A 26,974-nucleotide genomic window follows, 5' to 3' on the forward strand; every position below is an offset into this window, starting at 1 on the left:
ATGAGGTTGCTGGGTATCAACATCTGATATAGAAACCGCCGTGGCAAGAGGCTAGCAATGACAGTTCTAGCTTAAACACCCTGTTTCAGGTATGGCATCCAAGCTGGAACAGATGTCACATTGTTTTCCAGTGAAGAGAAGAAAAAGGGCGTGCCAGCCATTCTTTCTGAGAGAGTTTTGTTGGGAATGTAAAGAGACTCTGAAGGAGAAACAGTGGCTGGGGTTTGAAAAGAGGTAGCCGGACAGATGGGAAAAGGAGGAAAACTGAGATGAACACAGCCTGAATAAGAAACCTGGAAGTATTACGTTATTTCTGCTTATCTCTTTAACATCACAGCAATAAGTTTAGAACTAAGAAAAGAGGGTGCAGTTTATACGTATTTAATTTTTCCCTGTGCTCAGATACTGTAGTCTTTTGCTTTTTGACTGCATGCTTTTGCTCCTTGTATCAATTGTGTGTTATATTCTCTAAGTTAAAAGTTCCTTTTTCTGAATTTGGAGTTGCTTTTCCAACCAGGAAATAAAAGTCTCATCCTTTGGCTTGTGGCAAAGGTCTGCTGCAGAGGAAGTCTGTCTGCAGCCCAGCTCAGACCTCCATACCAGATATGCATGAGACTTGAGGTAGTTGCAGGCTGTGTTCCCTCTAAGCTAAGTTAGTGTGAGCTAGCTCACAGTTTTTTAGCCTGTGGCTCACACATTTTTGTCCTTGCTCAGGAAGGCTGGCTCCAGAGCAAACTAATTTATACAGTAGCCAAATCGCTCGCTCACAACTTTAATGCCAGTAGCTCACAAAGTAGATTTTTTGCTCACAAGACTCCAAAGCTTAGAGGGAGCATTGGTTGCAGGTGCAGACCATACCTGTTGCTGCTTCCTGCCAGGTTGATGCCCCAAACAGCCACTTGGGCAGTGAACCAGCTGTACAGATGATGTTGCTCTCCTTTACACAGCGACTTTAAGTAATGACTGATATTGTGCATACTTTAATTACAGCGTACTTATTACTGTTCTTCAGTGAGAGCTTTGGGGATGTTCATTGTGTAGTTGCTTGCCTGGTCTGCTGTTAAAAGTAGAAGCCATTGTTACCAGGGCCAAGCCATTGTGGGGCTTAATGCCCTTACTCTGCTATGATTTCCTTATGTCGTTTCTGAAATATAATAGCAGTTCGTAAGAAGTGTTTGTGGGAAGGGGGCTCTATGTTACAGGTGTGTGCTATGCACAGAGAATGCACAGGTGTGTGCTATGCATATGGAGCAGAGGTCCATCAGTGGCTATTAGCCACAAGGTATAGATAGGGGCTCTGGGGCAAGTGATGCTCTGTCATCTTGGTGCTTGGGGGGGTCAACAGTGGGAGGGCTTCTAATGTCCTGGCCCCACTGTTGGACCTCCTGGTGGCACCTAGTATTTCTGGCCCCTGTGTGATACAGAGTGTTGGACTGGATGGGCCTTTCGCCTGATCCAACATTGGCTTCTCTTATGTTCTTATGTTCTTAATGATGCTTGGCTCCTGAATGGTCTCATGGTTGCTGTGATTGCCGTGCAAACAGAGACTGCCTCCCTATCCCTCCTTATATTACCTTTGTTGCCAGCAAATTACACCGTGCCCTTTTCTGTGCCAGCAGACAGTCAGAAATGATTGCAGCCTTAATATTTAAAGAATACCAACAATAGCCGAGCTAGTGAAAAAGGGGGATTTTCTTCTAAGCACATGTGCATGGGAAACAGAAGACAAAAAGCCTGGTCAGGATCAGATACCTATACCTCACTGTCCTGTACGCGCGCCCCTCCCCCCCCTTTGGCATTGTGTGTTTGTGTGTCTGCACCTGGAAGTAATGTTGACCTCTGGTGACTGACCATTGATGGGGGGCCTGGAGGATATTCAGGGAGGTGGCTGAACAAAGCCTGCCTCTGTCCTCCCAACTTGGTATTCCGAGGACGTCCCCCATCCAAGCAGGGCTGTATTATCCATAAGGCTGACTAGGGCCCCATAATGTATTTATTTATTTATTTTTGCAGAGGCAGTTATTTTCTCTTCATAGACAGCCTGTATAAATTACGGATAGAATTCTTCAGGAGATCCTCAATGCGGCAAACCGGGTCTCGAACTGCTGAACTACCGACCTTCCACAGCCTGCAGTTCAGCGTCTTAACCACTTGAGCCACCGCAGCTCCTTTTCTCTTCATAGACAGCCTGTAAAAATTACGGATAGAATTCTTCAGGAGATCCTCAAAATGGATATAGGGCTATGTACTGCTGTCTAGTACCTACCATGCCAGGGTCAGGCTGTCAGCTGTAGTGGGATGAAAGATTGAAGTGCCAGAGGGGCCCTGAAAGCCTAGGGGCCAGGCCATGGGTTAATACGGCGCAGCATCCAAGTACTAACCACAGACGACCCTGCTTAGCTTCTGAGATCTGATGAGATCGGGCTTGCCTGGGCCCTGTCCTGGGCCATTGGAACTGCTAGGCTCGGCCATTCAGCCCTGGCCAGGAGCCCGGGTAGGACCACTCTGATCTTTTTTTTCTCCAGCGCAGTTTTAACTTTCCACTCCCCCCCCCCAAGTGTTCTCTCTGATACAGTTCTGTAATGTTCAAGTTGGGTCTTTTGGTGTGCTTTTCCTAAGAGCACCAAGCATCTTGGTGCTTGTTGGGGGGGGGCCAACAGTGGGAGGGCTTCTAATGTCCTGGCCCCACTGGTGGACCTTCTGATGGCACCTGGTATTTCTGGCCACTGTGTGACACAGAGTGTTGGACTGGATGGGCCTTTGGCCAGATCGAACATTGGCATCTCTTATGTTCTTATGTTCTTAAGAGCATAGGCTTCTGACCAGCTGTATAGACATCAGTAACACGCCATTCTTGTTGTGTGCCTCAGAATTGTGCTGTCTGAGCCCTTGTACTCGTGGGTGTGAAGAAATACCTTGTTTCTTTGAAGATTTGAACTGAGCGAAACCTTCACTTTGTGTTCTTGTTTTTTTAAATTCCTCTCTGGTGGGGAGAAAAGCAAGAAGGGGGGAGTCAATTCAATTGCTTTTCCAGCCTCACCTCAGCCACCTTTAAAAGGTAAAGGTAAAGGTTTCCTTGCTCGAAAGCCAGTCGAGTCCGACTCTAGGGTTGCGGTGCTCATCTCCGTTTCAAAGCCGAAGAGCCAGCACTGTCCGAAGACGTTTCTGTGGTCATGTGGCTGGCATGACTAAACACAAGGCGCACGGAACGCTGTTCCCTTCCCACCGAAGTGGTACCTATTTATCTACTCGCAATTTCTTGCTTTCAAACTGCTAGGTTGGCAGGAGCTGGGACCAGAGATGGGAGCTCACTCCATCATGCGGCACCCGGGTCTCAAACTGCTGAACTACTTACCTTCCACAGCCTGCAGTTCAGCATCTTAACCACTTGAGCCACCTTTACAGAAATGCAAATAGGTCTTGCTAGAGACAATGGGATGGTCCAGTCCCACCACACCCCCAGGCAGAAACAGAGATTTGGAGGTATTAACTAGTAGAGAGTCTTCAGGAAGAACCTCCTGGAGACTTCAGGAAAAGCTTCTTTGACCCAGCCTGACCTGGTCAGTGGGTGGGGAGAGAGAGATGATAAAATCCCTGGGAGCAAGGAGGGGGGTCTCTTTCGAGCTGATTCCATCAAGGCAGACAGAACTCTGACTTGAGGTCAGTGGGAGGGGGTCATTGCCATGTGCTGGCCTGCGCACTTGAAAGAGGCTTGAAGGTAATGAAAACCCTGTTGAGTATCTGTAACTTTCTAAGCTAAGGAAACCCTCCTTGTATTTAACATCTGATAGGCAGTGTTCCCTCTAAGCTGAGTGAATTTGAGCTAGCTCACAGTTTTTTAGCCTCTGGCTCACACATTTTTTCTCGGCTCAGGAAGGAGGGCTCCAGAACACACTGATTTATGCAGTAGTCAACTCACCTGCTCACAACTTTAATGCCAGTAGTTTACAAAGTAGATTTTTTGCTCACAGGCCTCTACAGTTTAGAGGGAACATTGCTGATAGGGTGTATATAGAGGGAGGGACAGAGGAATTGCGTTTTAGAAGGAGAGGTTGAATTTGTACCCTGCCTTTCATTACCCAAAGTAGTCTCAGAGCGGCTTACAATCCCTTTCCTTTCCTTTGCCTCCAACAAACACCCTGTGAGGTGGTAGGTGGGGTTGAGAGAGCTCTCTCGAGAACTGCCCTTGAGAGAACAGCTCTGAAATTGTTAAATTAGAGGAGGAGGAGATGATGATTGGATTTATACCCCGCCCTTTACTTGAAGTCTCAGAGCGCCTTACAAACTCCTTTCCCTTCCTCTACACACAACAGACACCCTGTTGAGGTAGATGGGGCTGAGAGAGCTCTCTCAAGAACTGCCCTTCAGAGAATAGCTCTGAAAGAACTTGTAACTGACCCAAGGTCACCCATGCCCTTCAGAGAACAGCTCTGAAAGAACTTGTAACTGACCCAAGGTCACCCAACTGGTTGCATGTGGAGGAGTGGGGAATCAAACCCGGTTCTCCCAGATTAGAGTCCGCGCTCCTAACCACTACACCAAACTGGCTCTCCTTTTTTTTAAAATCCCTTGTTCAATCTGGTGCTGTGCTAAAAGTGTGCTTGTGAACGTTTTCTTTTAAATAAATGCTTTATAACTTTTGATATCCACCATCTTGGACATGCTATTTCGAAAGGAGCAGTTAGGAGTAAGGGGAGGGCCGTCAGTTGGCATGTGGCTGTCCCCCCAGCGGTGCACAAGGCAGTAAGCTGTCCTCTTGGTAACCAAGCACTGGGTAGTTGCAGGCACAGGTAGGGTTGCCAGCCTCCAGGTGGGGCCTGGGGATCTCCCGCTTTTACAACTGATCTCCAGCTGACAGAGATCAGCTCAGCTCCCCTGGAGAAAATGGCTGCTTTGGAAGGTGGACGCTGTGGCACTGTACCATGCTGAGGCCCCTCCCCTCCCCAAACCCCACCCATTCCTGGATCTACCCCCAAAGTCTCCAGGTATTTTCCAACCCAGACCTGGCAACCCTAGACACAGGCAAGGCCCCAGAACTTGGAAGAGAAGCCCTTCCTGGTGTTGGGGAAACCTTAGAGGGGAGGGTGCAACAGGGCCAGCAGGTCACAGTGGGGGGAAAACTTGAGGAATGAAGCTGTAAACACAGAGCAGCCCTGTTTGCGTGCTTTGTATTCTGCGGCTCAAAAATGTCTCTGTTCTCAGGGAGACGAGGCCACAAACCGTGCAGTCTCTCTAAGGCAGGCTTGTGTCCTAACATGTGCTTGTGATTTTGCATGGATTCCAGTATTAGGTGCAGATGATAGAAAAATGCTCGCTTTCCCTAGCAAGAATATGGCTTTCAGGCTTTTCAAGAGAGGTGCTGGACTCTGAATGAGTGTCGAATAACTGGAAAAAAACTTATGGATTAGTACAAGTATTGCCTTTGTACTAACTTTGCTTTGCACATTCAGAATACCAATTTGAATTCCCTTGGGGCAAAATATGATCAGCTTTTGATGTTAAAATCTTCTCTTAAATCCTAGCTATTTCTACCCACGATCCAATAATATCCCTGATTAATAGCCACTGAGTTATATACTTCCTGTCAGTAGTCCTTGCTAACTGTTCCTCTAATTTTTGAATTAATACTTTGTTATAGGTGTGTGGCCCAGTAAAAGCAGAGGATGAAAAAAAGGAATTCCGTTCAAGAAGACTAATACTGTACTGGTGATGTAGTGAATATGCCATTGCATCCAGTCTCTGTTATTCCAGCTTGGAATGTAACCTTTTGCGGCATCTCTAGGAGCAAGATCAAACAACAGGTATCATCAAAGGTTTCTTGATTTTTCATTTTGGTGTTTTTTTCAGGGGTCTGTAATCAAAATGTTGAGGTGAATGGGGAACGATAAGACTACATGATCATAGCCTGCCTCGTGTGTGTGTGTGTTCTGCTTGAGAATTTTGACTTTCTAGGGAACTGGGTCATTTTCTATACTAGGAAGCCCAGAGAGACAGAATTTTGGTTAGGCAGAATTGGGGGGGAGGGGAGTGTGCTTCAATATCAATTTTGTTTAAAGAAAGGTGTGGTTTTTTTTCTGCTGTCGGGCTGCCATTTGTTGTTCATTGTTATAAAAAGTCCAAAAGAAATTGGTAGAGACAAGGTATAGATAGGGACTTCACAAGGTATAGATAGGGACTCTGGGGCAAGTGATGCTCTGTCATCTTGGTGCTTGGGGGTGGTGGTCAACAGTGGGAGGGCTTCTAGTGTCCTGGCCCCACTGGTGGGCCTCCTGATGGCACCTGGTATTTCTGGCCACTGTGTGATACAGAGTGTTGGACTGGATGGGCCTTTGGCCTGATCCAACATTGGCATCTCTTATGGCCATTCTCCGAGGTGGAGGCCATCTTGTGAGTGATTCCCATCTATCATCAGGGAGGCAGGACTAAGTTCAAGTTCTTCCTGTTTCCTTTGGTGGGAATGCTCTTGCAGGCATTCCATACCAGATGTGGCAGAACAGAACCCCTGGCTCAGTTCTTTTCCTGCCTCAGTAGGGAGAGCAGCTAGGTGTTGGATCTCTCTAACACCAACCTTGCTATAAATATTCAAACTCATTTCTTACTAATACCTTTCTATCTTATCTAGAAAAAACCCAAACCTCTCTCTTTCCTTTCTATCTCGGTCCGTGGGAGAAACGTCCACACAGGGACCAATCTACTGGCCGGCTTACCCAAATTCAAACTGGCTACTCGAGCCGGAGAACAAGTTTCCCTCTCCGTTCAGGAGATGGATGCCGGCGGGGCCCCCAAGGATCAACAAGACCGCGCTGCGAGAAAAAGAACTGCGGCTGAGCAGGGAGTGCACTCGAAGCCGCGAAAAGGTGGCGGCGCTTCAAAACGCGCCAAAACTTCTTCACGCGCTAAAACGGAGCCCGCTCGGAAATTCAAAAATGGGAAGGCCATTTGGGGGTATGAATTTTCTGATTTGAGCTCAGCAGGCCTGAAAAAAGGGTCAGTGTGTCTGACATTCTGAACTCTGCATCATGCTGGCTTCAGCTGACTTACAAGGGTGTAGCTCTCTTTGGGATTGCACTGTTGCTCTTGCAGGCATTCCATACCAGATGGGGCAGAACAGGCCTGCTCCGAGACCCTGTTCTGCCAGCCCCCTCCTTGGCTGGTGCCAGTTCCTGGAGGGTGCTATTCCACACCAGGTTACTGCTGCCACCTCTGTTCTTTGGGGTCTTCCTGCCAGGACAGGCTCCTGACACCCCTTTATTTTTTTATTGGATTCCTGCTCCACCCTCCCAGCCAAAGGCTGCTCAAACTGAGGCCCTGCCTGTGGTCTCTTGCTGCCCAGCTCCTGCTTACCACAGGGATCAAATGCCTTCTTTGGGGGCCCCATGGAGAACTGGCAACGGGTGCCTTGACTGCTTGCCTTCCCCCTTCCGGTACTCCCCTCTTACAGTAGCATGGTCTAAGGTGGTTGGGGGAACTGTGTGGTCCAGAGAACACTACCAGCTTCAAAGAGTAGAATGTTTATTAAAAAGAGAAATAGGTTGCAAGCCTATTTTTAGTGCAGCACAAGATCTGCAACCAGAAGGAAAAATAAAAGTTGGTCATAATCACATCCCCTGTCCCTGGTTCTAAACGTACTCTACTAGACGTTGAAATAGAGTAGGCAATTTCAAGCTTAGAAAGTTACAAAAGGTGCTAAAGGTCTCTCATTACCTAAGGCTCTCGGCAGCCAGCAGGCCAGGCCACATGGCCGAGAGGTCCTGGTCCGCAGAACAGAGCTTAGCAGTCTGGCCTCTTCCAAAGATCAGCACCAAGAGACCCTCCCTCCTGGAAGCAAGCACTTTGATTAAACCTCTGGCTCCACCCATCCTACATCGCATTCTCCACCCCTTTGACCTGGTCCACCCAGGTGCATCCTGGGAGCCCTCCTCACAGGCATTCTGGGAAATCTCCAGGAATCACCTGGAGTTTCCTAACACCAAATCCCTCAGTTCCTTTGCAAGCTGAGCTATTTGCATAAGTGTGGCATGTAATTGACCTAGCTTCCTGCTCTTCTAGAGAGAAGAGGGGGAAAAACCAGAACACTTAAAAAACTCAGTGAGAACTCAGGTGGGGGGGAGTCTCCACACCCTCAATACTTTATACAAAATGGATGCTCCAGAACCGCAGGACACCAAAGAGTCCACAGAACGTGTTCCGTTGGCAATTTCCCGAGTGTATCCAGCTCCAAAGATAGCCAGTGTTTGTTGTCTGGTTTATTAATCCAATCGAAACACTAACTCAGAACTGGGCAGCTTGATAGTAGAGATGGGCAGGCGGGAGCTGTTATGCCGTGAATTCCAGGCCTTTAGAGGGTGGTGATCTTGAACGTTTGCCTCCTTGCCAGATGTAGTCATGAATAACTTTGTGCCACTTGGCAACATGCTCTGAATCAAATGCGCTGAGGGGGGGTAACTGAAATTAAAAAAACCCAGGAGAGGTGAAAACACATTCATTTGTATGGCAGTAATTTTGCCACCCCACGGGTTGGGTCTGCACAAGAGTACAGGTCCTGGTCTGGGCTAGGAAGCATCAGCCTTTGGACAGGCAAGGGGAATGCAGACCCAGTGGCAGCAACGAGGGAACAGACAAGTGTGCTTTCAGCAAAGGCAATCCTGTCATCCACTGGTAGCTTACGGAGGACGGGCATCTGTGTGGCCAGTGGGTGACATGGGTTTGGATCCCACCAAAGGAGAGGCTGACATGAAGGCGTTTGTTTGTTTGTTTGCTTATTTCACTTTTACTCCGCCCTCCCCGCCAGGCAGGCTCAGGGCTGCTTCCAAAAAGTGACAAGCAGTATACATTCACAATAAAATATAAATACAAGGCATCAGTTAAAACACAACCAATCAATATAAAACATTCATTAGATGGCGATAAAACTAAAGTGCAGTTTAAGGACACATTCAGCGGTGCCCCCTCGTTAGATCGTGTTGGATCGGAGTTCACGCAGGGCGCTGCTGGTAGGGCGTCGCTCCTAGCGGACCGCCTGCCTAAAAAGTTCTGTTTTCACGGCCCTGCAGAACTGTGACAAGTCCCGTAGGGCCCTGATCTCGGCAGGAAGCTCGTTCCAGTAGGATGGAGCTACAAACGAAAAAGCCCTCGTCCTGGTTGCCATCAACCTGACTTCCTTTGGGCCAGGGAGGTCCAGGCAGTTTTGGGATCCTGATCGCAGTGCTCTCTGGGGAACATATGGGGAAAGGCGGTTTGTTTATTAAAACATTGCCTTTTGTCCAGCACCAGGCCTAACATTGGTAAAACACGGGTGGTAGAAGGTAGCACGTGTTGCCTTTAGTAGCCATCCTGAGCCCTAGGACAAAGTTTGAGTCCAATGGCATCTTTAAGACCAACAAAGTTTAATTCTGGGCACAAGCTTTCGTGTGCATGAGGAGCACCCATTTACTATAACTTGAGCCAACTGGAGAATACTTTGTACTGTAGGTTTATTGAAAATTCAGGGGCCAGAATCCTTATGAAAGGAATACTTCTAGAGCTGAGCTGAGTCTCTAGCTGAGATGATCAGTCAACTTGTCTGCATCTACCACAAGGATAGCTAAATGTTCTTTTGTAAGCAGTGCTCTATGGAAAATATCGGTCGTAGGGCAGATAGTAACAGCATCAATTAAATTAATTAATTAAACAGAAAGCCAGTTTGGTGTAGTGGTTTGGAGTGCAGACTCTAATCTGGGAGAACTGGGTTTGATTCCCCACTCCTCCACTTGCAGCTGCTGGCGTGACCTTGGGTCAGTCATAAGTTCTTTCAGAGCTTTTATCTCAAGAGCAGTGCTCGAGAGAGCTCTCTCAGCCCCACCTACCTCACAGGGTGTCTGTTGTGGGGAGGGGAAGGAGAAGGAGATTGTAAACCACTCTGAGACCCTAATCTCTTACGTTCTTCTTAAACCCAAACAAACGGTAACCTAAGCTTGTTATTCCTGTCTGGTCCTTGAATCTGTTAAATATCTTCATTATGCTGTATGATAATTTGCTGTCCACCCTCTACCTATATGTATGGACTGGTAACTTCCATTTCATTGTATCTGAAGAAGTGTGCTTGCACATGAAAGCGTCTACCTTGAATAAAACTTTGTTGGTCTTAAAAGGTGCCCCTGGACTCAAACTGTGTTCTGCTGCTTCAGACCAACACGGCTACCCCACCTTGATTCTATGAGCATTCTCTGTGTCACTGATCCTTGTCAATAGAGCGAGCAATAATATAAACGACTTGCAGAACTGGAGTGTTTTGTGATCTTGACGAAATAGTGCAACAGGCCAGGATGAATTGCAATTTGTGGGGTTTCTTTCTTATTTGAGGAACACCACCAGCTGAGCCTCATTCTAGAATGGTGAAAGGAAGCTCTGTTCTAACCCTTCACGCAGGCCAGGAAAACGACATAGGGGGAAGTGTGAGGCCTTTTCCCTTTGCGCGGTGGTTTCAGGCTGTATCAGGCACCATGCACAGGGGAAGGGAGGAAATCAGGCACAGCCTCTAAAGTGTAACATATAAATCAGCTATTAAGAAGAAGAGAAGAGATTGGATTTATACCCTGCCCTTCACTACCCAAAGGTGTCTCAGAGCGGCTTACAAACTCCTTTCCCTTCCCCTCCCCACAACAGACACCCTGTGAGGTAGGTGGGGCTGAGAGAGCTCTTGACAGAAACTGTTCTTTCTCAAGAACAGCTCTTATCAGAGCTACGGCTTGCCCCAAGGTCGTCCCGCCAGGGGCAAGTGGAGGAGTGGGGAATCAAACCCGGTTCTCCCAGATTAGAGTCTGCGCACTTAACCACTACACCAAACTGGCTCTCGCGATGGTTTCAGGCTGTATCAGGCACCATGCACAGGGGAAGGGAAGAAATCAGGCACAGCCTCTAAAGTGTTATGAATCAGCTATTAAGGTCAGAGAGAGAGCACAAAACTGGTCAGGCACGCCTTTGCCCCACCTAAAGTTGCTCTTAGGAATCTAAGTATTGTTTTTATTACTGCCAGTAGTACCACAAGGTAAAGGTAAAGGTTCCCTTGCTCGAAAGCCAGTCGAATCCGACTCTAGGGTTGCGGTGCTCATCTCCGTTTCGAAGCCGAAGAGCCAGCGCTGTCCGAAGACATTTCCGTGGTCATGTGGCCGGCATGACTAAATACCAAGGCGCACGGAACGCTGTTACCTTCCCACCGAAGCGGTCCCTCTTTATCTACTTGCAATTTCTTGCTTTCGAACTGCTAGGTTGGCAGGAGCTGGAACTAGAGACGGGAGCTCACTCCGTCTTGCGGCACCCAGGTCTTGAACTGCTGAACTACTGGCCTTCCGCAGCCTGCAGTTCAGCGTCTTAACCACTTGAGCCACCGCAGGACTGGGATCTAATTGTTTGTCCCTGCTTGTTCTGCAATAGGTAGTAGTAATAATTGCAGCAACAGGGAAACTCAGACATCTACTCACGACAAAGCAATAAAGTAAAAAAATGTTAATGCACGTCAGGGTCCAAATGTAAGCTATGACATCGCTTGCCTGTTTGGCTTTTTCTGTATTGGTAATACTCTTAAAGCCAGGGGATTCTTTAAAAATTGTGCATATTCCTACTCTGACCTCTTGCCTAGCCTTTGGCACTGTTCTACACTGGTTTATCCCACCTGTCACAAATCTAGTTCATGCCTTGAAGTGGTTTGCAGGGTGTTAATCTGCAGCCTCTCATGTTTCCTGGCATCTTCCCAGCTAGAGGCAATCCTGACCTTTGGGATCTGTTCATCTGCCACCAGTCCCAGCGTGGAGATTCCCAAGGCTGCAGCTAAATATGTTTATCTCTTTGGCAACATGGACTTAGACATTCAAAACAAAAACATATATCCTCTCACCACTCGCCATTGGTTCACACAGCAGCGTGCAAGATATGTTTCAGTGGAGGACGCAACTTTTGCTTGCAGCCTTCTAAAATGCAGGATTTCTTGATTTTGTATCCTGAATATCATCGGTTACCCAGAAACAGCCAAGTTAAAATCAGTAAATATCAATCAATGAATAAGCAGAATGAGGGTGACTGAAGCAATCTATTGAACTATGCACGATAGCTTTTATATTCGGTTAAGTTGCCACAAGGTGTGTGTGCATACGAGAGAGACAGAGGCAATGCATCTTTGGTTACAAGTGTTTTGTATTAGGTGTGCTGAAATGACACCCGGAAGCATGTAAAATGTACTGGCTTGGAGAAGACGTTTTAATTTGCTCACTCACAGTGTTTGGAGGCGGCTTTAAAACTGTTTCTCCGATAGGGCAAAGGCTGCCATACATGTATTTCAAGACTAGCCTTCAGCTGGTGACCTGCCTGGACAAGGAAGAAGTACAACTGATATGTTAATGGTGAGTAGCTAACAAGATAAAAGCACTTTCCTAAATGTGGGGGGAAAGTTTCTTATCAGTGGATTCCTGGCTAAATTTTTCCACCATGTAGAATTGGGTGCGGTCTGATTATGTGTAAGGGGAAAGACAATGACTTCAGAAACATCCAGCCCAATGAAGAGTTTATTTTTTAAAAATTCACGTCCCTCTTTTCTCCCTGATTGGAACCCACAGTGTCTTTTTGCATCGTTTTCCCTTCCTCCACTATATCCTCACAACAACCTTATGAGGTAGGTTGCTTTTTGCATCATTTCCCCTTCCTCCACTATATCCTCACAACAATCTCATGAGGTAGGTTAGGCTGAGAGATCGTGCCATTTTGGTTGGTTCAAATTATTACATGATTTTGGTTTTAGTTTTGGATCTTGTGTGGGCCCATATGGCTGGTCACAAGTTGTTTTGGAAACAAAACAATGGCAAAGTCAGCCCCAGCCAGCCAGGGTGATCAGGAGGGCCAGCTGGCTACAGTGTAGGGACACGGGCAGAGCTCTGCCACAGCACACGCATTGCCAGTGGCCACCCTATGGCCATTCCACAGAGGGGAGGGACTAACAAACATTCCCCCATGAGGCTGAGGCATCCTAGCGAGTATGCCGGAGTCCCTAACAACCCTGGTGATACCCACCAATCAGGAAAAGGCACCTTGCTGACATCCCTGTGAGTGGCATACAGGGGCACAGCAAGCCACTGCCTGCCAGTGCAGCCATGGCCCCCTGATGGCACATCGCCTACAGGGGGCGATAGGGAGGAAATACCAGTAGACACTGCAACCCTCACGGAGGCCCGTGGTGCAAGGAGCAGGGAGTCTTGCAGTTAACATATTCCAGGGAGCCAAGCGTGTTTGGCCATCTGTTCCACGCAGCAAGATGGGGTGGCTTCTGGTCTCCTTGCATGGCAGTTGGGCTTCCCGTGTGGGGTAGTGGCTCGAGTGTCACGATACGATCTGGAAGACCCGGGTTTGCATTCCCACTCTGCCATGAAATCTTGCTGGGTGACCTTGGGCCAGTTATATATAAAGGTAAGGGTTCCCTTGCTCGAAAGCCAGTCGAGTCCGACTCCGTTTCAAAGCCGAAGAGCCAGCGCTTTCCGTAGTCGTGTGGCCGGCATGACTAAATGCCAAGGCGCACGGAACACTGTTCCCTTCCCACCAAAGTGGTACCTATTTATCTACTTGCAATTTCTCGCTTTCGAACTGCTAGGTTGGCAGGAGCTGGAACTAGAGACAGGAGCTCACTCCGTCATGCGGCACACTTGGGTCTCAAACTGCTGAACTACTGACCTTCCACAGCCTGCAGTTCACACACACAAACACACACGGCCTAACCTATCTCACAGGGTTGTTGTGAGGATACATTGGGAAAGAGGAGCATGATGTAAACCGCTTTCGGTGCCCATTGGAGAAAAAAGTAAGACACAAATGAGGTAAATAAATCTGTCCCCCAACTGCAGAGGAACGGGTGTCCTGGGAAGGTGTCGTGCTGACAGCCTGGTTCCCTCTCCCCTTGTCACCACGGGCACAAATCGAAGCAGCACTCTCCTGGTATTGCTGGTAGAACTGCCTCGGGTTGCCCGGGTCTCCAACTGCTGAACTACTGACCTTCCACAGCCTGCAGTTCACACACACAAACACACCCGGCCTATCCTATCTCACAGGGTTGTTGTGAGGATACATTGGGGAAGAGGAGCATGATGTAAGCCGCTTTCAATGCCCATTGGAGAAAAAAGTAAGATACAAATGAGGTAAATAAATATGTCCCCCAACTGCAGAGGAATGGGTGTCCTGGGAAGGTGTCGTGCTGACAGCCTGGTTCCCTCTCCCCTTGTCACCACGGGCATAAAATCGAAGCAACACTCTCCTGGTATTGCTGGTAGAACTGCCTCGGGTTGCCACCGCATGCATCAACCATTCGTCTCACCCATGGGGGTCTGCATGGCTGGGGAGCACCCAGGATGAGTGCAGACTCCCAGGCTGCTGCAGCTGGCTCCCCCACCCCCAGCCTTTGGCAGGGGTCTCCAAAGATGAGGTACCTGTAACAGTTCTGAACCGAGGCACGTCAGTAACGCTGCTTCAGTGATTGCGCTCTCCCTTGGGCGTTAGCACTGAACACTGAGCCCTCTCTGTGCATTTCCCACCGCCATGGTGCAGCACTGTGCTTTCTAAGTGTACACGTCAGGGGCCTGAGAGACAGAACCCCAGGTGGTACACCCTCTCGTCTGAGCTGTGGCCATCCTTTCTAGAGTTCATGTAGTGCTGGGGGGAGGCTGCAATTGGGTGCAGAGGGGTATGTGAATTGGGTGCAGAGGGATGTGTGCCTAGCTGCTGAAGTACAGCTGTAGGCAGCATCCTGAGCTGTGCAGAGAATTGAGGGGGCGAGATGGGGGCTGTGGAAAGGTGCGTAGATTTTCTCTTTGCATGGGCATCTTTGGGCTACACCACCTGTTTTGCCAGTGTAACTTCACACTAAGTTCAGTTCCACCCATGGCATGTCTACTGCTTCCACTGTGGCTGTGCCAAAATACCTCCAGCACCCAGCTGTAGTGGCTGTCCACCAGCATGTCTCTGATGGCATGCCTCCTGAGGTACACTGGTGCAATGCTTAGTTGGATTTCTAAGCACTTTCAGCTTGGGGCTCAAGATTACTCTGTAAGGGCTATTTTGCCCCTCTCTTAGCACTATTGGGAGATACTGGGACCTAAGGAAAGAGGAATGCATTTATCACCATTTTGATTTATTCTTTGCTCAGCGGTAGACATTTTACTTGCTTATTGTGTTTTGAATTTCTGTATTCAGTTAATATTCTTTTAACTTTATGCCAGTTTGGTGTAGTTGTTAAGAGCAGCGGACTCTAATCTGGAGAACCGAGTTTGATTCCCCACTCCTCCACATGCAGCCAGCTGGGTGACCTTGGGTCAGTCCCAGTTCTCTCAGAGCTGTTCTCTCAAGAGCAGTTCTCTCAGAGCTCTCTCTGCTTCACCTACCTCACAGGGTGTCTGTTGTGGGGAGAGGAAGAGAAGGAGATTGTAAGCCACTCTGAGTGAAGGGCGGGGTATAAATCCAGCTCTTCTTCTTTTTCTTCTTCTTTTTAAATGAAAGTTGTGGCTGATAGTGGTCATCTTGCCCCATGAAAGCTGGACAGCCATTTACCAAGGTGGGGGAGCTCCTGCTGTCCCTTGAAATTACCAAGGAGGCTGGCCTTCTAAGACTTCCCCTGTGCTCTCGGAGCTGCCGACTGGGGAAATTCCAGTGATCACTAAATACATGAAAATAGTTCACTTCTTACCCTGTGTGTATTTCTGAGTCTGCATCTTTTATTTAAGAATATGGTTCTAATAATGTGCATTTTATAATAGGTTTTCTCAAAACTGATCTGTGAGGAAACTGACATTAATTTGTTCACACACTACACTTGATCTTAGCCAAAAGGCTGAGAAGCGATGCATTAATTTGTTCAATATGCACGAGCTTCTGGCTATTGTGTATCAGCTTTATTTCTTACACATTCAGTATCATTGTCCTTTAAAAATTGTTTTTAAATGCATGTGTTTTAGACAATACACACATCTATCGTTCTTGAGACTTCTAAAATATTTGTACACATTTACATATTACACTAACTAAACATAGTCAAAACACATGAGGATTGTGAAGTTGATTGAATTATTTTTCCCCACTGAACCAAATATGGTATGTGTGTTTGCTTTTAAAATTTAATTTAATTTATTTGTTTGTGTGTTCACTGTTAACATCAGCAACCATATCAAGTTCTGGTGGTTGTACTAAGACATACTAAAAGATTTCTATCAGTATTAAACATAAATCTGACCCCCCCCCCCCCCCCGTTAAACTCTTAGAAATTGGCCAGTCAATTTTCAAGGGAGTCTGCCCTCCAATAGTCTGCCAAATCATCCTCTTTACCACAATTTTAACAAAACCCACACTTTTCTACAAACTAAAGTTAGAGGCGCATTATGGCTGCCAGCTTCTTCTAGAAGGTCGTGAGGTTGTCCCTATTTCTGGGTCCCAGTCAGTTGGCAACACCTGGTCTTGGCCTTGTGGGAAGCCCAAGGAAGAGTTTCAGAAATCCATCCCTTGGCAGTCCCTCGATCACCCAGGTCTGATGACTTTTGTCTCTGCTACCTTGGGGTATCTTGCAGGGCTGCTGCTCTGATTCAGACCATTTATGTCAGCTGTGGTCAAAATCTCATTTGAAGGCCAAAGAGGGGTGGTTCTTCCTTCAGCCTCACAGCAGCGACTGTGCTTTTGTGCGCCTGAAGCTGAGGTTTTAAATGAGCAGTGGTCCCCTCCCACTCTTGTTGCCTGGCTGTAGTTTTTGCAGCCCACCATTTTCTAGGAGCCACACCCCTGGCTTCTGCCCTAATTCAGTGGGGAAAGGCAGCAGATGCTCAGGGTCAAGCTCCTCAAGGTATTTGAAGGGACTGGCCAGCAGCAGCAATTCAATGATGTTTGGAAGGAAAGGCAGTGTGTGCATTCCTGAAAAGCAGTTAAATTCAGTTTCATTAAAGGCCAAAGATGAGTGCTGAAGAGAGGATGATCAAAAGAGGCAGAGAGATGCTGTGACACTATGACCTTTACTATAATAGAAGACACTTTGACAGTGGATTTTTCCCCCCACTGTAGTAATCCTTTTCTGTTCTCTTTCAGAGTAAGAAAGCTTTGGGGCATTCTATGAATCAGTCAAGTAACATCTCAAAGGTACTGCATGAAAATCTGAAATGCTGCCAAACCATCAATTTATTAATCCCCGTTCCTAATGCTTGCAAAAGCCTCGTGACAATCCAGTAATCCAATCCAGGTGGGCAGCCATGCTGGTTTGAAGCAGTAGAGCAAAGTTTGAGTTCATTGGCACCTTTAACACCAACAAAGTTTTATTCAAGGTATGAGCTGAATGTGCGTGCACACTTCCTCAGATATATTGAAATAGAAGTAAACAGTTCATACATATAGGAAGGGAGTGAACAACAAATTAGCCTACAACACAATGAGGTTGTTTTAACAGATGCAAAAACTAAACAGTGATAACAAATTAAGTTTATATGGTCACAATTTGTTTGGGTTTAATTACGGGAAAGACAGAGTAAATATGTCAAAAATAGGAGACTGTGTACATTCCACAATTAAGAAGGATACTTTTACACAATCAGTCTCCTATTTTCTGTCTGAGAGATGTTCTCCTCCATTATTTGTGCAAGGTAATAGGTGAAACTGTTATCAAACTCCATGTGAATTGGGCAGCTTTTCCATTGAAGAGCAGTTTTTCATACATTATCAAACTATTGGTTAGAAGAAGACGTCTGTCGAAACGGCACTGCATTCCGGAGACTACCGTCCCGTTGTTGTCACCTTCTATCTTTATGTACCTGAATCTATAACTTGAATGTATTATTATTACTTTTGTACTTTCATATTCATTACTTCACGATTTTGGTTAAAGAAATATTGAGCGCACTGTGCACAGTTCTTATGGATTTATTTTTGCATGTCTGTGGACTGTGACCATATTTATTTTGGTCTATGTGTGAACTGTCCACTTCCATTTCAATGTATCTGTGGAAGTGTGCATGTACATGAAAGCTCATACCTTGAATAAAACTTTGTTGGTCTTAAAGATGCCACTGAACTCAAACTTTGTTCTAATCCAATAATCAGTGGTTGTAGTTAGGCTATTTTAGACTCTGGGCACAGTGGTCTTATAGAGGCTCCCCTTAGATGGTAATGTATACGTTAAACATGAAGCTACAGCCTGGTTTTAAGGTCCCCTTGTTGAGCTCATTAGCTGGGCCCCTGGACTTCTTTCTGAAACTCCATCCCTTATAATTGACATCACTGCCAACAATAGATAACAACTGGAAATAGAGGGTGAATAATCTTATGTGTGCTAAGGCAGTCTCTCACAAATTTGCAGGCTCCTTTCTTGTGACCCTTCCTAATCAAGCAACTACCGTCACAGGTAGAGAGTCCCTTGCATATCTGTGAGTAATTAGTAATTTTGGTTACATTTTTCTCCCCATTTTCCAGTTGTATCAGCATATTTTTAAGGTTAGGGTTTTTTTGCCACAATGTGTATTGCTTTACACTCATTTGCCATACCGTGAGCCGTTTGCCTAATTTGGAATGATCTTTTTGGAACTCTTCACAATTAGCTTTGGTTCTTATCCTGAATTATTTGGTGTCCTCTAAAATTGGAGGTGCGCAGAGAAAGGGGCTCTCACAGTGTTCCAAAAGGCTCATGAGTCAGGACTTCTTTTTACAGAAGCTGTGCTGAGTTTTCTTCACTAGGGCTTGTTCTTCTGTATGTTCAGTAATTCTTTCTCTAATAATAGTTTCCATCAAAATCTACAGAACAATCATTAGGCTAATTGGCCTGTAATTTCCTAAATCTCCTATGTGTTCTTTTTAATAATTAGTCTTATATTTGCTACCTTCAAATATTCTGGAAAGGAAGGCAGAGAAGCCCTGGGCGACTACTGCCTAGACTGGATTGGTGGTGGAATGTGCTGTCATCACAGCTGATTTATGGTGACCCCTGCTGGGGTTTTCAAAGCAAGAGATGTTCAGAGGTGGTTCGCCATTGCCTACCTCTATGTCACAACCCTGGTATTCCTTGGAGGTCTCCCATCCAAATACTAGCCAGGGCCAACCCTGCTCAGCTTCCAAAATCTGACGAGATTGTGCTATCTTGGACAAATTAGATTACACAAGAAGCAGTGACCCGCGATACTCGTGGGGGGAGCTCCACGCAGAGAAGGAAGCCGCCGCAGGTGAGCCTTCTCCCCCACCCCTGTGCATGAGCTTGGCCCGCCAAGCCTTCCCCCTCCCTCCTCCCCTGGCCGGTCTGCCAAGCTTCCCCCCACCAGTGGCAGCGGCAGCGAGGCCGGCTAGCCAAGCCTTCTCCCCCTCCCCCCCAGCAGCGAGGCAGTTCTCAGAGTATTCCCTGCACATGCACAGGGAACACTCTTTTATTTTGGGGGGGATTTAAGTATCCCCTCTATATTTTTTCAACTTTTCAGATTTTTCTGCACATCTGGGGATTGCCCCAAATGTGCAGGAAAATCTCTTTGCCACCTAGGTGCCCCCCATGTGCGGATTTAGATATCCACACACAGGGGGCGCCTTAGTTATTAGATATATAGATGTTAATTTTAATTCTTTTTTAGTACTAGAACTTTATCTCTAATCCCTTCTGTTTGACTCAACTGCTCAAACAATCTTACTGAAAACAGTAGTTCTAGTGTGACTAGCTGCCCCACATTTTTTACAGGGGAAAAGGGTGCAACAAATTCCATTCCATTCCTCTGTAATCAAACCTGTTTTCCTTTAGCAATACTTTCACCCCCTGGTTTTCCAAGGGCCCCATCATCTCTCTGGAGAGAGTCTTGCTTCTGATGCACTGAAAGATTTTTTTTCTTAATACTTTTATCAGCGTGTCTCTATTTTTTTTATTGCCCACCTGATTGTTAACTTACATTTGTTTTGCCAGAGCCTGTTCTCCTTCTCTCCTTCACCTTTCAGACCAGCAAAATTTAATTCTGGGTATAAGCTTTCGTGTGCATGAAGAAGTGTGCATGCACACGAAAGCTTATACCCCAAATTAAACTTTGTTGGTCTTAAAAGATGCCACTGGACTCAAACTTTGCTTTATTGCTGCAGACCAACACAGCCACCCACCTGAATCTCTCATTCACCTTGCCTGGGCAAGTCTTCTCCCTTTTATGGCTTCCCCTGCTTTGTTAGTTTATTAACCATGCTGACATTCAGTTAGATTTGTTGTTACCTTTCTTAATTTGCAGTGTATATTTTGAGTTTCCATTATCATGGATTTAAATAATTTCCAAGAATTCTGAAGGGATTTGATTGTTCCATTTCGCTTCTTTTTGGCTCATCTCATTTTTAAGCTATTTCCTCTTTTGGAGTCATACGTGGCTGTGTTGAACACTCTGGGTCCCCTTGCATTCCCATCAGGGCTGAATTTAATAGCGCTCCATATTCTCCATATCTGTAACAACACTTACGTCTTGGACCTGGTCTACTCAGGACTAAGTGTAGAGTCACCACTAGACAGCTCTGTGACTGTCTGCTTCAAGGGACAGTAGTTGACAATATCTAGGAATGTTGTTGTTTTTCATTACATTAAACACAATCAATGTGATTATAGTTGAAGTTACCCATTGTTACACTGCTTGCTTCTCTGGTTACTTATGTATTTCTCCGTTTCAAGGTCACCTTCAGAGCTTTGATCAAGCAAGTTAAAATATAATGTATATTATATTATATATATATATTAATATATATTATATATATATTAATATATATTAATATGTCCCAATATTAAGTTATCCTTAAGTTAGGCAACCTAGCAGTTCGAAAGCAAGAAATTGCAAGTAGATAAATAGGTGCCACTTCGGTGGGAAGGTAACAGCATTCCGTGCGCCTTAGTGTTTAGTCATGCCGGCCACATGACCACGGAAACGTCTTCAGACAGCGCTGGCTCTTCGGCTTTGAACCGGAGATGAGCACCGCAACCCTAGAGTCGGATTCGACTGGCTTTTGAGCAAGGGAACCTTTACCTTTAAGTTAGGCAAGGATGGGAAGGAAAAGAGATTACTGGGGTTTAATGTTTTAATCGAGCAGGTCATGATTTCTCCCAGAATACGTGCTAGCCTAGGGGTGTCAAACATAAGGCCCGGGGCCAGAACCAGCCTATCCAGGGCTCCTATGTGGCCCGCGAGCTAATAGTACAAGGGAGGGAACAGGAGACTGTTCAGGGGGGAGTGGGCGTAGCCACTCCGATTGTGGCTTCTGCGTGGTGGAACAGCCTCATCTGCAGTAGTCAAGCATTGTGGGAATGTCTGCCCAGTGTGGCACCACTGGCTGTCCAGTCTGCCCATATGGGTTTTCCTTTGCACCTCCTTCCCAGCCCGTGGAGCCTTGCAGTGAGGATACAACTCTGAACTTACCAACTGCTGTCCTTTATACAGTTTATATTTCTGGTATATATTTCTGGTTCCTAGCATTACATTTTATGGCGTGTGTGGCCTGGCCCGACAAAGTGACATTTATGTCAGATCTGGCCCTCGTAACAAAGGAGTTCAACGCCTCTATTCTAGCCACTAGAATAAAACAGGAGATACACTTTCCAGTTTTGGGTCAGAACACAGGAACAGCTTTCATGTTCAATATCATATTCTCCCAGTTATAGTCCAATGGCACCTTTAAGACCAACAAAGTTTTATTCAAGGGACGAGCTTTTGTGTGCACGCACACTATGTCAGACAATGAAATGGAATTAAAGATCATAGCTGTATATATAGAGGGTGGCTTGTTAAAGGAGGAGGAGGGATTTATACCCTGCCCTTCACTTGGAGTCTCAGAGCGGCTTACAGACTCCTTCCCGTTCCCCTCCCCACAACAGACACCCTATGAGGTAGGTCGGGCTAAGAGGGCTCTTTCAAGAATTGTTCTTTCAAGGACAGTTCTGACAGAATTATGATTTGCCCAAGGTCATCCAGCAGCTTCAAGTGGAGGAGTGGGGAATCAAACCCGGTTCTCCCAGATTAGAGTCTGCGCACTTAACCACTACACCAAACTGGCATGCTAATTTAACAAGCTACCCTCTATATGATCTGTAATTCCATTTCATTGTCTGACATAGTGTGCATGCACACAAAAGCTCACACCTTGAATAAGACTGATCTTAAAGGTGCCACTGGATTCTAACTTTGTTCTATTGCTTCAGACCAACACGGCTGCCCACCTTGATCTATATTCTCCCAGTGTTGGTTTAATTTTAAAGCTAATCGTTTCCATTTCAAAGGCCGCTGTGGTATGTCAAATTGAGAAGGATATTTCTACATAACCATCTCATGCACTATGTTTAGCCAGAGCCTCAAAGGACGTATAATTTCTTTGCAGATTGGTGGTCCTACCTCTGTTTCTGCTTCTCAGAGCTTCTGTCGAGCATCTACTACACCATCCAGTAGGGACATCTGTAGGTAAAGTATTAGTTGTGTCATTGTAGTGAAACAGTACTTTCAGTATTGTAGATAATGGTTGCATGTGTGCGCCTTGTATAATACCAGAGGTGAATGATTTCCCAGTGGAGGATCTAGATATTTTGGAAGGCAAATGTCTTCAGTTTCCAGTATGTTTCCATTTGAGTGTTTTCCAAATGCAGGTACAGAAATGTAATGTTAGAAGCTCACCTATATGTAGGAAATTTTGCCCAGCCAAACATACAGAAGAACTAAAGGCCAAATGAGATGCTTCAGTAGTATAGCCAGCTTGTTACAATGCAGGCCATGACCATTACCATTACCTATGGGCAGTGTTCCCTCTAAGCTGAGTTATTGTGAGCTAGCTCACAGTTTTTTAGCCTCCAGCTCACACATTTTTGTCTTAGCTCAGGAAGGAGGGCGCCAGAGCAAACTGATTTATGCAGTAGCCAAACCTCTCGCTCACAACTTTAATGCCAGTAGCTCACAAAGTAGAATTTTTGCTCACAAAACTCCACAGCTTAGAGGGAACATTGTCTATGGGGGGGGGAAAAGGAGGCATTTAAAACATGGGGTGATGAATCCTTGCCCCGTTTCCCTTCCCCTCCGCTGTTCTCTCTCAGCAAGCTTGTTTCTGGCGTCAGAGACGCAGCAGGAGAAACACAACCGAGGAGAAGCTGTTTTGGAGGGAACTGCATCGTGCCGACGCATGCTCTGCTTTTACATAGGATACCGGCCTGGTCCCATTATAATACGCGGGTTGCTCAGCCATATCAGTAGTCTGCATAATGCAGCTCTTTTGGATGCCAGTTCCTTTCTTGCTTTGATGTTTGCCATCCCTACACATGCTGAAATTGTTACCTCTTCACTTACAAAAATTGTGCGTTCTTTTTATGCTTGTTTTTTTTTTAATTTCTGTGCTTTTGTTCCATTGTTATGCATGCAGTTCCAGTGCAGTGTGTTCTGAATGTTGTCATCACAGTCCAGTGCAATCTGCCGTTGTCTTGAAAAATCCTGCCTGCCAGAATTCCCTGTCCCAAGGGGCTACTGTGACAGTTCTCTGTCAGGATACGGTGCAGGCTTCCAGGAGGAATCTTCACGGCCGGGATTGCATCCTTGCTCCCAAGTCTAAGAATGGGGAAACCGCCCGAGCTCTGAAATTCTCCAAGTCTCTCAATGACATGGACCAGAATGCTCAGAGTGCAGTCGAGAGCTTTAGCTACATGGATCGAACATGCTCAGAAGACAAACTGACACCCAACCAGGAGCCATGTTTAAGGTTTACCAAATGTTCTCCCATGGAGAAGAAATCACTGAACCTTAGACCCTTTCCTTTGAGTAATTCCAAACCCTCTTACTTCCGGTCACTCACGACCCTTTATTTGAGCCCTTCTGGGGCTAGCGATACGCACAGTGCAGTAAACATCCCTCTCCTGGAGGACAAGTGCGACCATGAAATGTTCCGGAGTGTGAAGCTGCTGCGCTACCTTTTCTCCTTTTCTCGCAGCTCCAGCGCAAGCGGTCATGAACTGGAGACCTACTCAGGCCACCTCCAGTCCGGGAAGTCCTCCAGCGTGGTGGTTGAGAGCACCGGTTTCTGCTCAGATGACATGGGAGACGACGATGTCTTTGAGGACGGTGCCTCCGTAAGGCTGGACACTTGCGAGCTGCGGGCACCGCTTTGCTCTGTTGAGAAGGATAGTGACCTAGACTGCCCTTCCCCGTTGTCAGAGAAATGCCCCCCTCTCTCCCCTGTGTCCGTATCCGGGGATGCCTGCAGGTTGGTTTGAGAACCGCCACCTTTCTCTAATCCCTCCACTCTGCTCTCTGTGTCTTTCTGCCCCTACTTGCTTCTGTATGCACTGTATTATTTATTTATTTATTTGGATTTATATCCCGCCCTCCCCGCAGGCTCAGGGCGGCTAACAGAGGCATAACGCCAAGTAATAACAATAAAACAATAACAATACAGATTAAAATTACCAACTAGACAAACAATTAACCAAAGTTCTTAAAACATTTTCCGGTGCTCCTCTGCTTACTTCCAGATTTTGAAATCAAGATGGTGTTCTCCATAATCCAGTTACATAACAGTGCCCCACTGTTGTCCCTAGGCACATCCCACTCCCTCCGATGACACCCGCACCAGCGATGACAGTATGCGGCAGTTATAGGGCGTTGATGGAACAGTGGCGGCGGCGGCTCCTATTCAAAAGCCTGGCGGAAGAGCTCCGTCTTACAGGCCCTGCGGAACTGTACGAGGTCCCGCAGGGCCCGGATCTCCTCTGGGAGCTCATTCCACCAAATAGGAGCCGCCACCGTAAACGCCCTAGCCCTGGTCATCGCACGTTTGATGGTCTTGGGGCCTGGAACATCCAGGAGGTTTTGATTCCCCGACCGTAGTGCCCTTGGGGGAACATGTGGGGAAAGGCGGTCCCTTAGGTATTAAGTGCGCAGACTCTAATCTGGGAGAACCGGGTTTGATTCCCCACTCCTCCACTTGCACCTGGCTGGATGACCTTGAGCAAGCCGTAGTTCTGATAAGAGCTGTCCTTGAAAAAAGAGCAGTTTCTGTCAAGAGCTCTCTCAGCCCCACCTACCTCACAGGGTGTCTGTTGTGGGGAGGGGAAGGGGAAGGAGTTTGTAAGCCGCTCTGAGACACCTTTGGGTTCCTTTGGGTAGTGAAGGGCGGGGTATAAATCCAATCTCTTCTTCTTCTCTTCTTAAAAATATATGCTGCCGCCCTAGCTCACCGATATTTTTCCCACAGCTTTCCTGTTTGAAAATCCAAAGCTATCTGTTTTCCATTCTGCTGCAGAGTTTTTCTCCCCTTCCCTTCTCACTGCTGATGTCTCCGGTGACTTCGATGTGTCGTTCCTGAAGGTGGGGGGACCCTCAGGAATGGCAGAGTGGGGGGCTGCAGCTGGAGGAGTGCCGTCAGCAGCCGTGGCCAGAAGCCATTGGCCACGGGCTGTCTGAGATGAGCAGCTGGAGATTAGGCCCCTGTCTTATTTTTAAGCTTGACCTTCCTCCAGGGGGCTTCTGTGTGATTCTCCCTTCCCCATTTTATGCTCATGACAACCCTGTGAGGTAGATTAGACTGAGAAAGAGTGACTGGCCCCAGACACTCACACTTTTCACAGCAAAATAAAGTCTGAGCCCAGTGGCACCTGTAAGACCCAAGAAAGTTGTATTCTTTTAAATAAAACTTTGTTCCTCTTAAAGGTGCCACTGGACTCAGACTTTGTTCTGCTATTTCAGACCAACACAGCTACCCTCCTGAATCACTTTTCACAGCAGTATGGGGACCTGAATTCAGATCTCTGCAGCCCTAAGTCCAATGCTAACCAGTACCTACATTCAGGTGGGGCAGCCGTGCTGGTCTGAAGCTAGAGAACAAAGTTTGAGTCCAGTGGAACTTTTAAGACCAACAAAGTTTAATTCTGAGTGTAAGCGTTCATGTGCGTGCACACAAAAGCTTATACCCACAATTAAACTTTGTTGGTCATAAAGGTGCCACTGGACTCAAACTTTGTTTCAGTGCCCACACTGTCTCTCTCCTCTGACTTCTTTATACCCTTGTGCCCCTTGCGTTTGCCTTTTGCAATCGCATTGGGCTGTTGGAGAAAAAGAGACCAACCCAGGCACTCTATTTTTTGTGTTTTACAAAATTCAAGTCTTCTCACCCCCACCCCTTCCTTCTTGGTAATCACAGTCTTCCTTCCAGGGTCACACCCACACTACACTTCCATGGACTGCAGCTGCAATTGCAGTTTTCAACACTAAGGTGATACCTCAAGTATTATACGGAGCAGCACTCTGGATCCATAAAACAGACGAAACCATAGATCGACCGTTAACACAGTTCTTACGTCAGATCTGTGGAATGAGAAAATATGTAGCAGGTATACCGCCCTTAGATTAGAAGTGGGCCAACACTTGAAGTTAGAGCCTGGATTTTGTCTCTGAACCTGAGATTTAAAATAATTTTTTTCAAAGAATAACAGCCTCCTGCTCCGTATGAAGCATCATAATTTCCCTGGTGTGTAGAAACAAGCAATAGAAGAAAAACTGAATGTCATGCAGTGCCCAGAAAATGTGATTGCTGCTCTAGGATGGCCATCAGCTCGTAAAATCATCAAAAATTTAATTTTGAAGATAGATATTAACAGCACTATACGCAGAGCCAGGAGGGTTTGTTCTTCCCTCTATATGGGGATTCCTCCAAGCGTCACAATTCCTATGCATTTGTTTAGCTTAACAGTCCCAAAGTATAGATGAGCAATTATGCTCGCAAGACCAAGGCACTACCCTCTTCAGTTTCCGAAGGCCACATGCTGGGCATACCTTTCTCAAATAGACACTGTGGCTGTGGCTTGGGTGTTATCGAATCCGTAAGTAGGGTTGCCAAGTTGAAAAATGTACTTACTGGGGGACCGCGCGCGCGCCACATGCACGTCACCAGGAAGTGACGTTATGACGCCGGGCACGCTGAGGGCGGGGCCACGACCATCCGAGGGAAAACCATAGAGTTTTCCCTCGGATGACCG

The 26,974-nt window shown here is 46.7% G+C and overlaps 1 protein-coding gene across 3 annotated transcripts in view; it reads left to right on the forward strand.

The window, feature by feature from the left end:
• Positions 1 to 5,690: 5,690 nt before the first annotated feature.
• LOC107109129 (E3 ubiquitin-protein ligase MARCH8-like) overlaps positions 5,691 to 26,974 on the forward strand; it is a 37,840-nt gene continuing 16,556 nt past the window's right edge. The window contains exons 1-5 of one of the 3 annotated variants that reach the window (XM_015409702.1): positions 5,691 to 5,801; positions 12,287 to 12,374; positions 17,077 to 17,127; positions 22,345 to 22,424; positions 23,371 to 24,204. In XM_015409702.1, the coding sequence (XP_015265188.1) occupies positions 12,366 to 12,374; positions 17,077 to 17,127; positions 22,345 to 22,424; positions 23,371 to 24,204 (974 nt within the window). In that variant the 5' untranslated portion in view covers positions 5,691 to 5,801; positions 12,287 to 12,365. The remainder of the gene's footprint in view (positions 5,802 to 12,286; positions 12,375 to 17,076; positions 17,128 to 22,344; positions 22,425 to 23,370; positions 24,205 to 26,974) is intronic. The other 2 variants (XM_015409704.1, XM_015409703.1) reach the window with 2 other exon arrangements.

The sequence above is a fragment of the Gekko japonicus genome, unplaced genomic scaffold, assembly GCF_001447785.1.
Source record: "Gekko japonicus isolate JY-2015 unplaced genomic scaffold, Gekko_japonicus_V1.1 scaffold3439, whole genome shotgun sequence".
In the NCBI taxonomy this organism is placed as follows: domain Eukaryota; kingdom Metazoa; phylum Chordata; class Lepidosauria; order Squamata; family Gekkonidae; genus Gekko; species Gekko japonicus.